An 18,737-nucleotide genomic window follows, 5' to 3' on the forward strand; every position below is an offset into this window, starting at 1 on the left:
ATTAATTTTTTACCTGTAAGCATAGTGTTAATGTTAAAGCTATTTATAATGTTTAAAATGGCTGACAATAATAAATATTCCTTATAATACAAACTAATCTGCCATGTTTTTGAACTGTGCAGAGCTGTAGCTGCTTATTTAGGCCTATTAGACTGCTGTAGTTCAATACTGGTCATTATGGTGGACCTTTTTTTTCTCTGAGGTGGTACTTGGTGAAAAAAGCCACTGATCTATCCCTTTTAAGCTGACTTCTGATTAATAAAGTAATCAATTATATAATCAGCATGGTGCAACCAGGAGTAAAACACATGCAGTGAAACAACAGACTTTTGTTCATTCAATTATAGAGGTAAAGTTGGTTTTATATTCACACATTCAGACTTTCTGCCTAATAATATAATCTAAGAAAACCATTTTTTGCTCATTTTAAATAGCGAAATCATATTAGCAGACTATCAAAGTGCATTGTTTACAGTCAAATACATAGTGCTAATGTTGTTTTGAAGTCATCCTGCATGCCATTTCAGACTCCATATTCTACTTAGCATGTCAAACAATACTTGACCCATTAAATGAACGAATGTGCAAACATCAAACCTACTTTACCTCAATCATTCAGATAGTGTAATTCTTAGGAGTTTGTTCAAATCCCCAAGCCTGCGTATCAGCATCATCAGTAATAGTATCTTAGCAAGCACCACTAAATATAGCACACTGACCACTCGACCTCAGGATAAAGCCAGGAGTTCAGGAGGATGGGTTACACGCCACTTGAGTATTATTAGTCTCGCTTGGCAATGGTCAACTGTTAGATTTGTCTAAAAAAACATGACTTAAGAATAGATGACAGGCATTCCCTGAGATGAATGCTTAACGTGATGTTTTTCACTTCATCTACAGAATTGGGACTCGTTCTTATTACAGTAGTTAGGGTTAATTACGAGTAAAGTTTGACCGAAATTTGGGATTTCCTGGTTGGTGTTAAAAGTAGAGGTGAGCCGGGCACAATGTAAAACTTTTTAGTTTTGGTCAACTAATGAACTAAGTAATGAGGTTGGACAAACCATTTTTTTTTTTTACTAATAACACACAAGCCTCTCCTACAAATGAGCACTGGTTGTATGATCGCCAGACCTGTGGTTTCTGTGCAGTATTGCCAAAAGTGTCAGGAGTGAAAATGTTTCTATTTACCCCACCTGCGGGGCCAGTTGTAACAGGCAGAGGGTTAGTAGTAACACATGCTTTTAAAGGCAGATTTCACACAATTAATTTAAATTCAGTTTACTTCAAATAGTAGCTATTTTCATCAGTAACTGGCTCATTTCTGTTTTTATTCTACATAGCACAGTATGTTTATGTATTTATTTGTTTATTGGATAAACACATTTGAATCTATTTGCATTATTATCCAATGCATTTATTTGCATTATTACCAATAAAATATATATTTTTATATATACTAAAACAATGTTTTCTATTTAAATTAAAATTATTTAAAAAGTTCTCAACATTGTTGGCGCAATAGCCTAGTGGTTAGCGCGCTGGCATATGGTGCAGTGGCACTTCAGGGCGTCCCGAGTTCGAATCCCGGCTCGAGGACATTTCCCGTCCCTACTCCCTCTCTCTCTCTCCCATATAATTTCCTGTATAATTTCTGTTATATCCACTTAATAAAGGCAAAAAGAGCAAAAATAAATCTAAATAAAAAAAAAAGTTCTCAACATTACACTCAAAATTAAAAAATATATATTTAGTTTGTTTAATTGGTGTCCAACAGTGTGTGACTTAATTATAACACACTGTTACAACCCCGCTATGTTGTGTTTCCCTCAAAACTGCCTCGCAGTCACTGTGTGTTTTACATCTTTTAAAATGGTTGCATCTTTTACCCTAGAGAACAGTAATCACAACAATATAAGAATTTAGGTTCGTATTTTCCCAGATTATTTTTAAATAAAAAAATATCGACTATAATAAAAAATACTTTTATGCGGCAAAAATGGTTTCTCCTGTGTTTCTCATCCAAATTTTGTCAAAAATTTTTCAATAATTGGTAGGAGCTATTATTAAAATAAGTGTCAATAATGTGCTGACACTGTGGTGAAAACCTTGAGAGCATGCCATGGTTAACCCTGAGCAAATACATTAAAACTTCATGTTACATTTTACCCTGCATTACTTTTATTTTGCCCCGCGCTCCCCTATGTTAAGCTGTTTCCTTATAATAGGGTATATGCCGAAGCATGCTAATAGGACTTTTAATTTGCCAGTAACCTGGTTTAAGCGCTTCCGGCGAATTGAATGCCAATGCAAAATCCGGTGCATTTAAGGTCTGTTTTCTTTAAAAATCAGCGATCTCCACTTGCTGAGTGATATCCGATTTAAAGTGGATCTCAGATTGTACAAGAACCACTGCATTAAATTACATTTCCCCCATCATATCTTTATAATATGAGCATTTATTTTACCCCAGTATATTCAATGGAGCTTCTGCGCTAGCCTGCCGATTCTGACGGGCGCGTGCGAGTAAATGGCTTTTTGTCTCGTTTTACGCTTGAGCAACCAAATAAATGCTAGTTTATTTAACTAAATGTATTTTAATGACATTACAACATCGATGCTGTATAAGGAACCGTATAAAATGGAAAAAAGTTCACAATAACAGCTCACCGGAAGTGTATCAGCATGGGAACAGCACTAGCTCGGCATATACCCTATGGACTTAAAATGTAAATAGGAGCTCGCTCTTTTGACATCAGAAAGTGTTTGTCATGAGTTAAATTTGATAGAAACATCAAGCCATGTTCAGCTTTTTGTTTATAACAGACTTCAACGGCGGATAACACGCTTAATGAGATGTTTTTCACTTTATCTATGGATGTGCGCTCTTTTTACAGTAGTTGGGGTTAATTACAAGTACAATTTGACAGAAATGTGGGTTTCTCTGGTTTATGTTTAGGCATATGTAGCTTTTTTTCACGTTAAGTGTTTTAAAATGTCCAAGTAAAACCCACATTTTTGGTTTCAAGAAGTCAAATTATTAGACAGACGTGGATTTTACTGCGGCAGAAATATAAAGGAGCAAAGTGCAGCAGATGCACAAAGTACTGAGTGACGTCATCATACGATGACTTTGGCAGCATGTGGTGTGCCACGCCCACAGGACAACTCCAAATGAAACCAGCACATGCGAGCATTAAACAACGAAGCGTTTCACGAATATGCGAAAACAAACACGAGTCTTTCGCGTTATTGCTTAAAGTTATATTAACATGCACATACAAATAGATTTAATGTAAACAAGGCTAAAGCGTAATACAGCAGCATATGCAACGAAAAAAAAAAGGCAGAGGGCTGTCAGTTCAGCCAAAAATAAATAAATAAATAACACGAAACAAATACACGAACCGAAATTAGACTAGATAAATACACCAATGCGATTACATAAGCAGAGCAGACTATTTGCAGGTGGTTTGGGAGTGACGATCACACAGACAGACTGCTAGCAGCTAGCTAACGAATTGAAGAGCACTGAAAGCGCAGTGTAAGTGTTAAACAACAGTCAGCACGTGCTCGTCTAACATGATAATCCGCATAAAAGAGACGTTTAGATGAAGTCGCGGTCTCCTAATACGCATCCGCGCACTTTCCCCTGCGCTGTAACGCAATGCTAGCTGACGGACGCGCACTTTCGCTCTCCACAACAGCGTAAACAAACCCTGCAGGCTAAACACTGCAGCACACAGACCCATCCCGCTCTCTTGGACAGTCGGTGCGGGTTAAACTCACTGCGGAGGTTGTTGACGAGCTCTGCGTGGCTCGCTCCTCCGGATTTCCAGGCCATTATTAAACACACTCTGCGGATCAGGTAGAGTGCGGCTGTCAGCGCCGCGCCTGCGCACACCGCCCTTCCGACGACCGTTACCACTTCCAGCACGGAGACGTCATCACCAGACATGTCCCGTTGTTAGCAACCCGCTGCCGCGTCATGCATTGTGAACCATGATTAATTTCCACATGGCCAGGTTTGTGTGCTTTTTTTCTGTGTCGGCTTTGGGAGATGCAAAAGTCGCTCCCTGCGCGCCGCCAGCAGGAAGAAAGCACGAGCGCCTTATCGCGTGACGTCATACATTATGATAGTAGGCACATGCGAAGCGAAAAACATTTCTAAAATCAGCAGTGATGACAATAACTGAATTGAAAGTATACTAGTCGTATACTAAGCCCGAGTGGTGAGCTGACGAGTGTCTTCTCTTCCCCATTGATTTTTTTCTCCTCACTAAATATGACGCAGAAGTGCGGCGTATATATGACGTCACTACAGGAGAAAAGTTCAAAGTTTTAATTTTTTTTATTACCAACTAACACAGAATTATACAGTAATATACAAAAATATATACCAGAGTGTACATAAAAATATTTACTAATTAAAAATCTTATATTCCTTAAGAATATTGCAGGTATTCTTTGCTTTTTATTTACGATGTTCTCCAAACTTGTGCAGTAGTCTCTTGAAGTAAGTGAAAAAAATGTGGCTTTGATCCAGTCCATTTTTTTATGTATATAAAACTTTCCCATAATAATAAAAAGTTTGACTAGAAAGGTATTTTTTTAACATGTATTGACAAAATAAATGCAAATATCAAAACTTTTGTAACTTGAATACAATATTTGTTTTCATTCTAAGAAAATTTTACACATCCACCCAGAAAATCCTTGAGTATATACAATCACAAAACATATGGAGAATAGATTCCTTTTCCATGCAACAAAACTCACAGGATTAATCAATATCCAAATTAAATCTCTCTAAAACCTTTTTAGATGGATATTTACAATATAAAATTTTAAGAGAAAAGTTAAAAGTTGCCCGGGAATGTATGTTTGCATGTACACTGTGGTATATGTTTTGCATATTATTGCATACTAATATATATATATATATATATATATATATATATATATATATATATATATATATATATATATATATATATATATATATATATATATATATATATATGGATGGATGGATGGATGGATGGATGGATGGATGGATGGATGGATAGATAGATAGATAGATAGATAGATAGATAGATAGATAGATAGATAGAATCTTGGCTTGTTAATAAAAAATGCTTAGGGTACATTCCTCTTTACCTAACCCACTAGTGCTGATTAGCTTTGATTTTATATAAATTATATTTTACTGACATTTGTCATGTGAAATGTTAAGTTCATTTTCTGTACAAATTCCATAACTTTTTTTTACCTTTTAATTTTTTATAATTCTTTCACTTCAGCAATAATAAGACCAACCAGACTGTTGGCTTTTTATTTTCATAAAATGCAATTTTTAGATTTGCAAATTACAAATGTTTCATTTTTACAACCCTAATAAGTGTGATGTGTACATTACGCCACTGAACAGGAAAAAAGTTAAAAGTTTTTTTTCCTAAAAAGGTTTCCTAAAAAGACACCAGCTGTTATGGACGTCTTATGTGACATGGATTCCTTTAGAAATGTGCTTCTTTAAAAAATGATGAGATATTTCATGCAACCTGATTTTTATTCTATTATTATTATTTGTTGTATTTTATTTTTTAGATTAATTATAAAATTTTCCCTCCCTTTTTCTTGTTTATCCAATGTTATAAGCCGAGGGAAAAGCATCCGACCGCAGCTGTATAGACTTGCTGCATCCGAAGTCGTCCCTCAGTCCACTTTAAGGAGTAAAGGAAACGAGAAGGGATGCTGTTTTGTTTGTGCGTTACTGTTTAATAAATCCCTCTGCCGGATTAGATGTGAAACTTCTTTGGGACTTCTGTGAAAATGACTAATGAAACGAAGACTTTTGATTCACTCAATTTTGAAACCTTCGCTGATGGGATTCCACCATCACTGCTTGGCCGCCATCTTGCGGTCAGATGCGAAAAATTATTCTGCGCGCAAACTCTCACAGCACATTTTGGGTGGCTGCTGAGTGTTTTGGCACTGATTGAGTGCACTTTAGAAATCACTATGGTTTCGGTCACCTGCTTTCTCAAATAGTGCATTATTAAGGTTATAGGGGGCGATTTCGGATACAGCCAAGAAATGTTTTGTGAACGCGCTTGATCCTTTCAGGCCACCGTACTGTCGAGTGCGCAGTCTGCGGTGGCGGGATACACTAGCAGCTGCACGTGAAGCTCCCTGAACTCCATAATCAGCACACAACGCCAGTGAGACGCGATGGACTGCATCAGCGCGAAGTACATCTCCCAGAAGATCAGCAAGACGCGCTGGCGGCCGGTGTCCGCGGCGTCCCTGCAGCAGCCGGAGGTGTTCGCCACCGGCTCCTGGGACAACGAGGCAAGAGCTCACAGCGGACACCACACATTTACCATGGGCCGATCACACAGAATGCGCTTTTGCTTTCCAACGCACTGTTGTTATGTTGATTTTCTATGTAAACACGCGCTGGACGGACATACACGCCGCGTTTTCAGTACACGTGGGATCAAAACTAACCATGTTGATGTTGTTAGCTCACGTTGCTAGTTTTGTCGTAAACAATTCACAATACTGACAGTTCGTCTCTGCATGTCAGTAAGAATAAAAGTTTGACATTGTACTTGAAATCTGAAAATTCACCTGTGTTTTCAGCTAAATTCTCAGATTACGCCCCTCCTGTCAGTTTTGACAGCCCTATCACAATAAACAGAAATGGCGAGGAGGAGGTTTTATTTTAATTTCTTTTTATTATAACATTTTAACAGTACAAAAAAAATACATGCCAGGAGTAAGCAAAAATCAAATACACAAACTGTACATATGTAATAATCAAGGAAATACATTGTGGAGTTCACAGAGTTTTAAAGCTATCTTATTTAGAGTCTCTGATACTACTAATATATTAGCATAATTCAGTCATCAGTACCTTAAAATTCGGTTTCATTCATTCATTCATTCATTTTCTTTTTGGCTTAGTCCCTTTATTAATCCGGGGTCGCCACAGCGGAATGAACCGCCAACTTATCCTGCTTGTTTTTCCACAGCGGATGCCCTTCCATCTCTGGGAAACATCCACACCCACTCCTTCACACTCATACACTACGGACCATTTAGCCTACCCAATTCACCTGTACCGCATGTGTTTGGACTATGGGGGAAACCAGAGCACCCGGAGGAAACCCACGCAAACGCAGGGAGAACATGCAAACTCTGCACAGAAACGCCAACTGAGCCAGCCGAGGCTCAAACAAGCGACCTTCTTGCTGTGAGGCGACAGCACTACCTACTGCGCCACTGTGTCGCCAAAATTCGGTTTCTTATTAGTAAATTTACATTTATGAATGTAAAATTTTGTTAGCAAAATAATTAAATTAATCAATAAACAATTCTCCTCTTGCCTAGTGTACATAGTAAAGCCAAAAAATAAATTCTCACACAACAATGACAGCAGTTTAGAACACTGCAATTTGTTATTAATAAATCTTTGCACCTCACGCCATATGTTGACTAGTGACAAAATAAGTGTAAAGCAGTCTCCTCATATTCATCACAAAAATACAATTTGCATCAATCCCACTTTTAAATGTTTGTAAATAATGTTTTGCTGGATAAATTCTGTTGAAGTTTATAGGGTGTTTCTTTAATTTTATTTCTAACATGAAATTTCTGTGGTAACAGCCATACTTTTTTCCCAGCAAATCAGTTGATCCTTTAATAAAGTCCATAATTGTCAATATTACAACACGTCAATAATGTTGCATCACGTTGCGTCCATGAAGTGCTTTGAAATGTGCATTTTTATTGTACATGTACTTGATCTCAACTGAAACATAAAGACAGGGTGTGACATAGTAGCCCCTCCCCTTTAAGAAAAATAGCCAATGGCGTGTAGTTTTTTTTCACAGCTCTGCCAGTGAGAGTGTTAAAGCTCAAGTGCATCAAATGAACAGCAAATTAGAAGAAGGGGGCGAGGCATGCCAGACACTAGAAAGCATCTGATTGGTCTGAAGATTTTTTTTATTATTTATTTTTTATTTATTTATTTTTGCAAAAACAGTTGACAAGTTTGTAGCAATATTTGTTTACAATATAGAATATGAATCACACTGTCAATGAAGACATTTAAGAATCAATTACAGTAGAAAAATTAAAGTCATTACAAGATAAAATAGTTCTGTTGGCTTTCTTATTTTTAGATAATGAGATTAAATGTAAATAATGACTAAATTCTTGCAAAAAAAAACAAAACAGAAAGATATGGTTTGGTATTAGTAAATTTGCATATTTGTATAAATGAAATTTATAAAGAAAATAAATACAATTTATAACAAAACAAGCATTTCTCTTAGTAGATGGTCAGAAGATTTAATGAGAAACTGAAGTATGAGGTGACGTCAAAAAAAAACTATCCATTTAGGCGGAAGTGACAAACTGCAAGCTTTGGATGCTTATATCGGTTTACATCTAAACACAAATTTTGTCTCTGTTGTAGAGCACTCTAGATTATAGATATCCTTAAAATCTTACAGACTGAAGCTAACATCTAAAAAAAAATCTTTATTTTTATTTGACGGGACCTTTTAAACCCATTCCTGAGCGTCGTATATGGTGTTTTTAGAAGCGAAGATGCGTTCGGTGTAGGGCTGGGCGATTTGGCCTGAAATCTAAATGTCGATTAATTGAACATTTTAACTCAATTGCGCTTAATAAACAATTATTATTATTTTTTTTGTCCTCATAGTTCACTGAAAAGTTTTGTAAATATGCTCGTATATTACAAGTGAGAGGTTTTTAAATGATGGGTGCATTACTTTTTTTCAATTATTTTAAAATCAACACACACTATCTACTATCTATGATTATTTATTGAACATCAGCATTGAACAATTGAAATTAAAACAGGCATTGCCTAAAAAGAACAGTCGAAAAAGAACTAGCGGAAAGAAATTGAAAAAATTAACTTGGAAAATTTAGATCGATAGTAAATTCTGAATGTTGATTTTTAATTACTTTTTGATGAATCGCCCAGCCCTAGTTTAGTGTGAATGAGCCCTTACGCTCTGCTGAGTGATCTGATCTGATAATAACAGGCTTTCACTGTGTGTTTCAGAATAACAAAGTGTCCATCTGGTCAGTGGGAGACCGCGGGGGCTCAACCCTGGATGGAGACCTGGATGAGGAGCCTCAGTTACTATGCGACTCTCAGCATGAGGGAGATGTGATGGACCTGCAGGTCAGTAATAATGACTGTCAACGACACACACTCACCTGCTCACTACTGCAGGAGCTAGTATAGTTCATCAACCTATACAGCACATTTAAAAAAAAAATATTTGATGGATAAGGGATAGTTCCCACAAAAATGAAAAATCTGTCGTTATTTACTCACACTTTACTTGTTTCAAACCTGAACTAGTTTGAGATGAGCAAAACTGATTTGTATAATCGGTGTAGTTTCTAGATCAAGACCGGCTTGTTTCTGCATCTTCCAGCGGGGCCGTGAGCATCTTTAAGCTGCAGTCGGACTGCCAGGTATGTGTTTAATTGAAATACTTGCATCATCTGATCATTTTCTCAGATCCCCGGAAAATATTGTAAGGCCCCCTCCACATTTAATGATATTATCGCTCATATAAGTTTGCAGTAGGTATGACAAAAATAATTTTATTTTCAAACAAACAATATGTTTCTTCCTATATCTAGGTATGTTTATGCACAAATAATAGGCTAATGTAAAATATAGAAGCAAAACATCAGTACGCCAATTGTATTGGGTGCACCTCGCGGTAGGCTTAGGCGGTAATATGGTATATCACGGGATCTTAAAATAGCAACGATTCAGGCGTTTACATGTCTGTAATGCACTTCAATAATGCGACTAAAATCGGCATACTCCACACGTCTTAATTCGATTACTCTTTAGTTCGATTATGACCTTTATCTGATGAAATTTATAAAAAATCGCTGTTTACATGGTCGAGTCTTAATCAGAGTATTGTCTTAATCTCATTAAAATCGAATTATTGGTGTCCATGTGAACGTAAAACCGTTATACCGTCATAAAAACAACGCACTTAAACAGGAGACAAGCATTAAATATTAAATATTATTTTTTTAATGCCTAAAATGCGTATGCGTGATTGTCATCACAGCACAGTGTGGAGGAGAGACATGAGGTAAGATGGCGAGTCGTGCACCAAGTGACCTGGTCTCGAAAAAGAACACAACCTCTGCAGTTTGGCAGTATTTTGGGTTTCGACTGAAGGAGAAGGGAGACGTAGTAAAAAAGAGCTTCCACGGGACACGACCAGATTTCTTGCGGTGCGGGAATAAATTTCCGAATAAAGCGCAGGAGCGGGCGGTAACGGAAGTAGGCGCGCGGTCTAACAATATAGCTCCTGAGCGAGCGAGCACGCATCCACGTGGATGCTGTTTATGTGTTTGTGTGCGTGTGATGCTGTGTGTCGCTTGTTGCTCTCTATGTATGTACGTGTGTGTGTGTGTGTGTGTGAGAGAGTGTGATGCTCTGCGTCGCTTGATTCTTTGTGTGTGTGTGTGTGTGTGTGTGAATGAGAGAGAGCGTTCCGCGCAGATCTCTAATACGAACAAGACAAACAGTTGACCGCGAACCTAAAGGCCCGTGCACACCGAGACGTTATTTGCTCGCGTTTTCCGTCGACGTTTAACGCCTCGCCACTAAAAAAAGGGCGTTAGTGTGATCGTGCCCACCAATGCGCAAAACGCCATGCACAAAAGCGTCATTTTGAAAAAAACGCCTCATGCTCGTTTTTTGTTTTACGCGCCGCATCAAAATCCTCTTCACCAATCAGATCGGCACTTTTGTTCACGTGCACGGAGCTGCTGAAGTTACCGTAAACAGCACTTGGAGGCGCTCAAGCGCAAAACTGTCAATGCGAGCGCACATTGAAGAAGATGCCCAGAGGCGATATGAACGTGGAGCTGCTTATTGCACTGCTGAACAATCATTTCTTCATCGCTAGAGCTGCTGCTTCAACCATCCATGCTTGTTCGAGTCACCAGTAACTTTAACAACAAGCATGTCAACTTCCTCTTCTCCTCTTCTTCTGTGTCACAAGCAGGTGTCGGAATCTTAAAGTTGTGTAGTGCCATCTGACGTCAAAAGAGTGATTTAGCATACTCTTCAGCTTGATGCCAGTGAAAAGCGCTTGGGTTTGAATACAGAAAAACGTCTCGTTAAACGCTGACGATAAACGCAAATGAAAAGCGTCCCGGTGTGTCGGAGCCTTAAGGTCGCATATATGGTATTCAGTTTCTGAGTGGTTTAGGCACAAGCCAACAGTTTGGTGACGCTATCTATGTCTTGCGTCATAATTTTTTTTATTCTGCGCAATAATACCGGATATCGAGATAAAATAGGGAGTAGGTTTGACTCTATCAAACTTTCGCGGTATTGGGGATGAGTCGTGTGCAAATGTCTTAATTTGGATGGCCTTGTGCATTCGTTAGCAAGAACCAGGGCCGGCGCGTCCATAGAGGCGACCTAGGTGGCCACCTAGGGCGGTAGTATAGAGTGGGCGGCGTCCGCCACACCTCCCTTACCACCCACATCCTCAGATATATTCGCGCGTAGACGACAGAATAGAGTGGGCGGCGTCAGCGACACCTCCATCAGCATCCGCGTGTCGGGTGGCAGAATTGAGGTCCGCGACACCCGCGCATCCTCAGTTTTATCCGCGCATAGGGCGGCAGAATAAAGAGCCAAGTGTCCGAGACACCTACCTCCCTCCCTCCCTCAGCACCCGCGCGTCCTCAGTTATATCCGCGCATAGTGTGCCGGAAAAGAGGTCCACGACACGTCACTTCATTTTCATAACCGGTCACTTTCGTTTTCACATTGGTATTGAGGGCGGCGTGATCGTCCTCTGCCTAGAGCGGCAGTTCAGCTTGCACCAGCCCTGGCAAGAACAGCGCAGCATTATCAGTAAAGGAGATGACTTGTGTCATGATATGGGATTTTCGTCATATGGCTCAGGCCTGATTGTGATGTTGTTTTCCAGGCTCTGTCATTGGCTCACGTGTGGGAGAGAGCTCATCGGTGTTCCTGTGATAATGCACCGTGCACAGCCATAGTGTGCAGGAGTCCTGAAATAGTGTCCGTGGGTGAGGACGGGCGAGTTATTCTTTACAAGGCGGATCAGGCGGAGGTCACACGCGTTATTGGTAAGTGTTTTGTGGCACATGTGCAAATCTTGTTTCATTTTTCCAAAACAGCTTCACTTGAAGTTCACCAAAAACTTCATTATTTGCTCATCCTTTACTTGTTGCAAACCTGTTGAGTTTCTTTCTTCAGTTGAACACAAAATAGCTCCTTTTATTGTTTGGAAGCACTTGAGGGAGCTCAAATTTTTGGGTGAACTATGCCTTTAATAAGAGCTATTTTCTTATAAATGATTCTCTGTTTTGTTCTTGTTGTGTTACAAATCTATGAGCTTTGTCTAGGGAACACCACAGTGGTTTTGGATTTGAAGGTTTGTTGTTGTGGGAAGAAGACGCGGTTGACGATAAGGTGATAATTAAGTAATAAAGTTGTAATTTTCTTTATTTTTGCTGTAATTCTTTAGGGCAGGGGTGTCCAGACTCAGTCCTGGAGGGCCAGTGTCCTGCATAGTTTAGGTCCAACTTCCTTCACACCTGCCTGGAAGTTTTTGTATACCCAGAAAGAGCGTGATTAGCTGTGTTAATCGAGGTTGAACTAAAATATGCAGGACAGGAGTTTTGACACCCCTGCCCAATCTCTTCCCAATCGCAAGAGAAAACAGGTCTTATTAATTATTTCTGATTGGGCTACTGGCCAGCCGCCGGAGTCTCCACTCGCTCTCCCACCTTCCTAGGTGTTCGGCCACGCTCTCCCCACCATATAGCTCTTCAAAATGTGTCTAGCTGTTTGTATCTGAAACAAACCAGGAGATGCCGGTCGAGGGGAGACTTAATCATATGAGATTTGTGTCATACCAAACAGCCCGAGTGAAGGTGACCAAGTATTTAATGGGTGCGTGGGTGAATGTCTCTTTTAATTACATTTACATTTAGTCATTTAGCAGACGCTTTTATCCAAAGCGACTTACAAATGAGGACAAGGAAGCAATTTACACAACTATAAGAGCAACTATGAAGAAGTGCTGTAGGCAAGTTTCAGGTCTGTAAAGTCTAAGAAGGAAAGTATTAGTACTTTTTTATTTATTTATTTATTTAGTACAGTTAGTGGTATATCCAGAGAGGCAATTGCAGATTAGGAAGTGAAGTGGAGACTAAATAGATGAGTTTTTAGTGGTTTCTTGAAGACAGCGAGTGACTCTGCCGTTCTGATGCAGTTAGGGAGTTCATTCCACCAACTGGGCAGATTGAGCGCGAGAGTTCGGGAAAGTGATTTCTTCCCTCTTTGGGATGGAACCACGAGGCGACGTTCATTCACAGAACGCAAGTTTCTGGAGGGCACATACATCTGCAGAAGTGAGAGCAGATAAGGAGAAAAGCCAGAAGTCGCTTTGTAGGCAAACATCAGAGCTTTGAATTTGATGCGAGCAGCAACTGGCAGCCAGTGCAAACGGATGAGCAGCGGAGTGACATGTGCTCTTTTAGGTTCATTAAAGACCACTCGTGCTGCTGCGTTCTGGGAAAAAAGTGCTTAAACATGACCTGTAGTGCAGATGTGTGTCAGTAATACAAAAAGTAATAATAGTTGTTCCCTTTTCTTACAGAAAATGCAGACAGCAGTACAATTCATGCTGTAACGTTTCTGAGGACGACTGAAGTTCTGACTGTGAACTCCATCGGTCAGCTGAAGATGTGGGACTTCAGACAGCAGAGTGACAGTCCTGCGCAGATTCTCTCACTGTATGTTTTATTTACTCCTATTATCTTTAAAATAGGCTTATGACATATCAGATTGTCGTATTGCGATTAACTGTATAGATTAACGCTATAGAGTGGAGGAACTATGATGTCACCTTGTAGGCGAATCGGCTGCTAGCATAAAACTGGTTCCCTGAATAAAATCACTTTAGGATTTTCCCATAGGCTTTTCGAAGAGTGCAAATAGTAAGCTCTGTGTTCAAACACTGTTCATTACACTTACACGTTTTGTCCAGCTGGATAATCCTCACAAGGAAATACAACTTTGAGCACTTTTGAATCTTAAATGCAAACGCGAGAACTGAAAAGCTAACATTAGTCTATAAACGGACTTCAGGGCGCTCGCTGACAAACTGACATGTGCTTAAGTTGGTCTTTTTTCTGTGCTTTATTTTATTCTGCTCCTGCAGCACCGGGGATAGAGTGCCCTTGCACTGTGTGGACAAACACCCAAACCAGCAGCACATAGTTGCCACAGGAGGGCAGGATGGGATGCTTTGTATCTGGGATGTGAGACAGGGAAACACGCCTTTCTCTCTCACCGAGGCACATTCAGCAGAAAGTGAGTACCTGTTCGATGCTTTTAAAAAATAAAAATGCCACGCATACAGTTGAAGACTAAATTATTATCCCTGCTGGGTAATTACAACGATCTAAATCAGCCTTTAGGCTGGACAATCAGGCACTCTCCTGCTGGTGTCATCAATCTGGCAACCTGTGCTTGCATGTGTTTTGAACCAGGAGGGCAATACCTTGATCAACCGTACATACTGCACATTTAATTCATAACAAATAATGAATTAACTATTTGCTAATGCTTAATAAATGATTTATAGATACAGGTGCAGTTATTATAGAGTGCTACCATACTATATTTTAAGGAGATATTACAACTTGATTTTGGCAGCAGGATTTTATACTTTGACCAGTTTATAACTGTACACCTGCAAGCATTTGTGCTGGGGACAAAAAACGGACACTGCCATTTTGTCCATGTGAGATGGTCTACATTTCAAAACATCCCTTAGAGGTTTAGTTGGTGCAATCCTAAAGAAATAGTTCAAGGGTGGCCAACCCTGATCCTGGAGAGCCACCTTCCTGCAGGTTTCAGTTGCTACCCATATCATACACACCTGAACCAATTAGTAAGGACCTGAACACCACATGATAATTACAGGCGGGTGTGTTTGATATCGGTTGCAACTGAAATCTACAGGAAGGTGGCTCTCCAGGAACAGGGTTGGCCACCCCTGGAATAGTTCATGCAAACTCATCCTACACTTGCTCTAAACCTGTACAAGTGTCTTATTTCTGTTGAACACAATAGAAGATATTTTAGGATTGCTGCAGTTCACGCTAATCATCCCTCGGTTCCGGCTCGCATCTCAGCCTGCCTGTCAGACATTTCACACTGGAAGAAAGATCATCATCTTCAGCTTAACCTCACGAAAACGGAAATGCTTGAAGTTTCAACCCGACTCTTCATCATAACTTTTCAATCCAGATGGACGGGGCAACCATTACTGCATCCAAAATGGTGAAAAGTCTTGGAGTAACGATTGATGACCAACTAAACTTCTCTGAGCACATTTCTAGAACTGCTCTATCTTGCAGATTCACACTCTATTACATCAGAAAGATCCGACCCTTCCTATCTGAACATGCAGCTCAACTCCTTGTTCAAGCTCTTGTTCTTTCCAGACTGGACTATTGCAACTCTCTACTAGCCGGGCTTCCAGCTAACTCTATCAAGCCTCTTCAGCTGCTTCAGAACGCAGCAGCACGAGTGGTCTTAAATGAACCTAAAAGAGCACATGTCACTCCGCTGCTCATCCGTTTGCACTGGCTGCCAGTTGCTGCTCGCATCAAATTCAAAGCTCTGATGTTTGCCTACAAAATGACTTCTGGCTTTTCTCCTTATCTGCTCTCGCTTCTGCAGATGTATGTGCCCTCCAGAAACTTGCGTTCTGTGAATGAACGTCACCTCGTGGTTCCATCCCAAAGAGGGAAGAAATCACTTTCCCGAACTCTCGCGTTCAATCTGCCCAGTTGGTGGAATGAACTCCCTAACTGCATCAGAACGGCAGAGTCACTCGCTGTCTTCAAGAAACCACTAAAAACTCATCTATTTAGTCTCCACTTCACTTCCTAATCTGTAATTGCCTCTCTGGCTCCACCGCTAACTGTACTACAAAAAAAAATAATTACTAACGTTTTGCTTCTTAGACTTTACACACCTGAAACTTGCCTAAAGCACTTAATGTTGCTCTTATAGTTGTGTAAATCGCTTCCTTGACCTCATTTGTAAGTCATTTTGGATAAAAGTGTCTGCTACATGACTAAATGTAAATTCAGTAGCTACTATCTTCCTTTGTATATTTTCCCAAATTTGGATCTCAACGGCTAGCAGTTTCCAACATTCTTCCAAAAATATCGGTTTGGCATAAGCTAATGGCGAGTAAATTAAAATGTCAATAATTTGGTGGCATTGGCACTGATTCAGATCTATTTTCTCTGCAGTGTGGGAAGTACATTTTCATCCATCCAACCCCAATCACTTGTTTACATGCTCAGAGGACGGGTCTCTGCTACACTGGGAGAGCACTTCAGGATCAGACGTGAGCACACTTCTACAGAGTAAGCAATGATTTCGCTGCACACTTACGAAAAATAATATGTAGAATAGAAATGTGTGATCGGATTACCAAAAACATCGTAGCAATGTGGTATACAGCGCATCCTGGGAAGTATTGATAGATCTTCTTGAGATGTTTCAGCAGCTTCATTTGAGTTCACCTGTGCTTAATTCAGTTGAATTTTTTTGCTTTGTTGCAGAGGGCTGGAACAGTAGGGTCGTCTCACAAAGTGCCCTATCGCTTGCTGGAGATAATGACTCTGCGGTCAGTGCCTGGCTCGCTGGGGACTCCAGCAAAAGCAGATTGGAGGCAACTCATATGCTCCCCAGCCAGACCCTGTCTGTCAACAGCCTTGATGTGCTTGAGCAGTGTTTAGTTTGCGGGACTGATGGCGAGGCTTTGTACATCCACAGACAAGTTCCTGTTTGATTACTGACCTAAAACATGTATTAAGAGACTGTCATTTTTTATATACAACATTTAATTGGTTTTTCAAATAAAATTACACATAAACATTATGGAATCTATTTGGGGAACGTTAATAAAACAGTGTATGCAGTTCACTGACCTTAAGTTGTGTTTACTATTGCTAGTCAAGTCATACATTTTTATAGCTCTTATACAATGTAGATTGTGCCCAAATAGCTTCTTACGTTTGAGTTTGCATTGGTGGGCTTTCTTTGCTCTGTTTTCTTGTTCTCTCTGTCCTGTCTCTGTTTCTTGGCTTTCAACTATGCAGTCAAGCTATAAGCTAATAAAGACATATTCTACCGTTTTCCACCCTTAATATCAGCACCTACAGTTGAAGTGAGAATTATTAGACCGCTTGTTTATTTTTCCTCCAATTTCTGTTTAACACAGAGCAGATTTGTTTAACACGTTTCTAATCATAATAGTGTTAATAACTCATCTCTAATAACTGATTTGTTTTATGTTTGTCATGATGACAGTGAATAATATTTGACTAGATATTCTTCAAGACACTAGTATTCAGCTTAAAGTGACATTTAAAGGCTTCACTAGGTTAATTAGGCAGGTTAGAGTAATTAGGCAAGTTATTGTATAATGATATTTGTTCTGTAGACTATCGAAAAGAAATTTAGCTTAAAGGGGCTAATAATATTGACCTTAAAATGGTGTTTAAAATATTAAAATCTGCTTAATTGTGGCCCAGAATAGGGTCAGTTCTGGTTCATTTGGTTGAATTCTGGCTGATATGTGGTATTGCTTTGGCTTATTTGTGGCCCAGATCTGACAGACAGAAGCGGACCCCCGTAGAGCCATCATTCCATTCAGCATGCGGTCCAGATGTAAGTGTCTGGTGTGGGCCGGATCTGGGCCAGAATAAAAGCAAATTGTGGCCCAGAAAAGGGTCAGTTCTGGTTCATTTGGTTGAATTCTAGCTGATATTTGATATTGCTATTGCTAAATTGTGGCCCAAATCTGGCAAACAGGAGTGGACCGCCCAATTGCAATCATTCCAGGTGGTATGTGAGCCGGATGCAAGTGTCTGGTGTGGGCCGGATTTGAACCACATGAATTTTGCTAGCTGGGTTGTGTCATTTGCAGATATCTTTATTATAAACAAAATAAATAAAATACCCCTGCTGAAAAATCCAGCTTAAACCAGCCTAGGTTTTAGCTGGTTGACCAGCCTGGTTTTAGAGGGGTTTTGGCCATTTGGTCTTACCTGGTCAGGCTGGAAAATGACCAGCTAAATCCAGCTACAAATAGCTTGACCAGCCTGGTTTAAACTGGACATAGCTGGTTTTGGCAGGGCTCCCAGCCTGGCTAGGCTGGTCAAGCTGGTTTTAGCTGGTCATCTCCCAGCCTGACTAGCTAAGACCAGTCTGGAAGTGGCCAAAACCCCTCTAAAACCAGCCAACTAGCCTAGGCTGGTTTAAGCTGTTTTTTTCCTTAGGACATAATAAAAAAAAAACTTCATGGACATTTTATCATTCCAACAACCAAAACAGTGTTTGCAACAACAACAACAACAACAACACAATGTTAGCTTTCTTGACTGGGTGCTTTATTTTATTTTTCTAATATATATTTTCTAAACCTCCTCGCGGTATAATGCACTCGTTATCAGTATTTGTAATGTCACGAAGAATCTCGAATCTGAGTTCGTGAAGCTGTATGACTTCTCCATAGTGCGGTTTGCAAGTTAGCTTTCCCTGTGTGATGATGCGCGAAGGAAGAAAAAAGACC

At 39.8% G+C, this 18,737-nt stretch overlaps 2 protein-coding genes across 3 annotated transcripts in view; one reads left to right on the forward strand and one right to left on the reverse strand.

The window, feature by feature from the left end:
* The window catches only part of pcmt1 (protein-L-isoaspartate (D-aspartate) O-methyltransferase), an 18,057-nt gene extending 14,134 nt beyond the window's left edge, over nucleotides 1-3,923 (reverse strand). The window contains 1 exon segment of the mRNA NM_131465.3: nucleotides 3,790-3,923. Coding sequence (NP_571540.1) covers nucleotides 3,790-3,844 — 55 coding nt within the window. The 5' untranslated portion in view covers nucleotides 3,845-3,923.
* A 2,206-nt stretch (nucleotides 3,924-6,129) lies between these two features.
* On the forward strand, nucleotides 6,130-17,090 carry nup43 (nucleoporin 43). 2 transcript variants are annotated; one of them, XR_015517536.1, is made up of 8 exons: nucleotides 6,130-6,351; nucleotides 9,104-9,226; nucleotides 9,448-9,525; nucleotides 12,033-12,603; nucleotides 12,746-13,869; nucleotides 14,298-14,449; nucleotides 16,408-16,524; nucleotides 16,723-17,090. XR_015517536.1 is itself a non-coding variant. In NM_212892.1 (8 exon segments), coding segments are annotated over 8 exon segments (1,119 nt in total). In that variant the 5' UTR covers nucleotides 6,164-6,231; the 3' UTR covers nucleotides 16,953-17,090.
* Nucleotides 17,091-18,737: the final 1,647 nt, after the last annotated feature.

The sequence above is a fragment of the Danio rerio genome, chromosome 20 (assembly GCF_052040795.2).
Source record: "Danio rerio strain M-AB ecotype USA chromosome 20, GRCz13ab, whole genome shotgun sequence".
Lineage (NCBI taxonomy): Eukaryota > Metazoa > Chordata > Actinopteri > Cypriniformes > Danionidae > Danio > Danio rerio.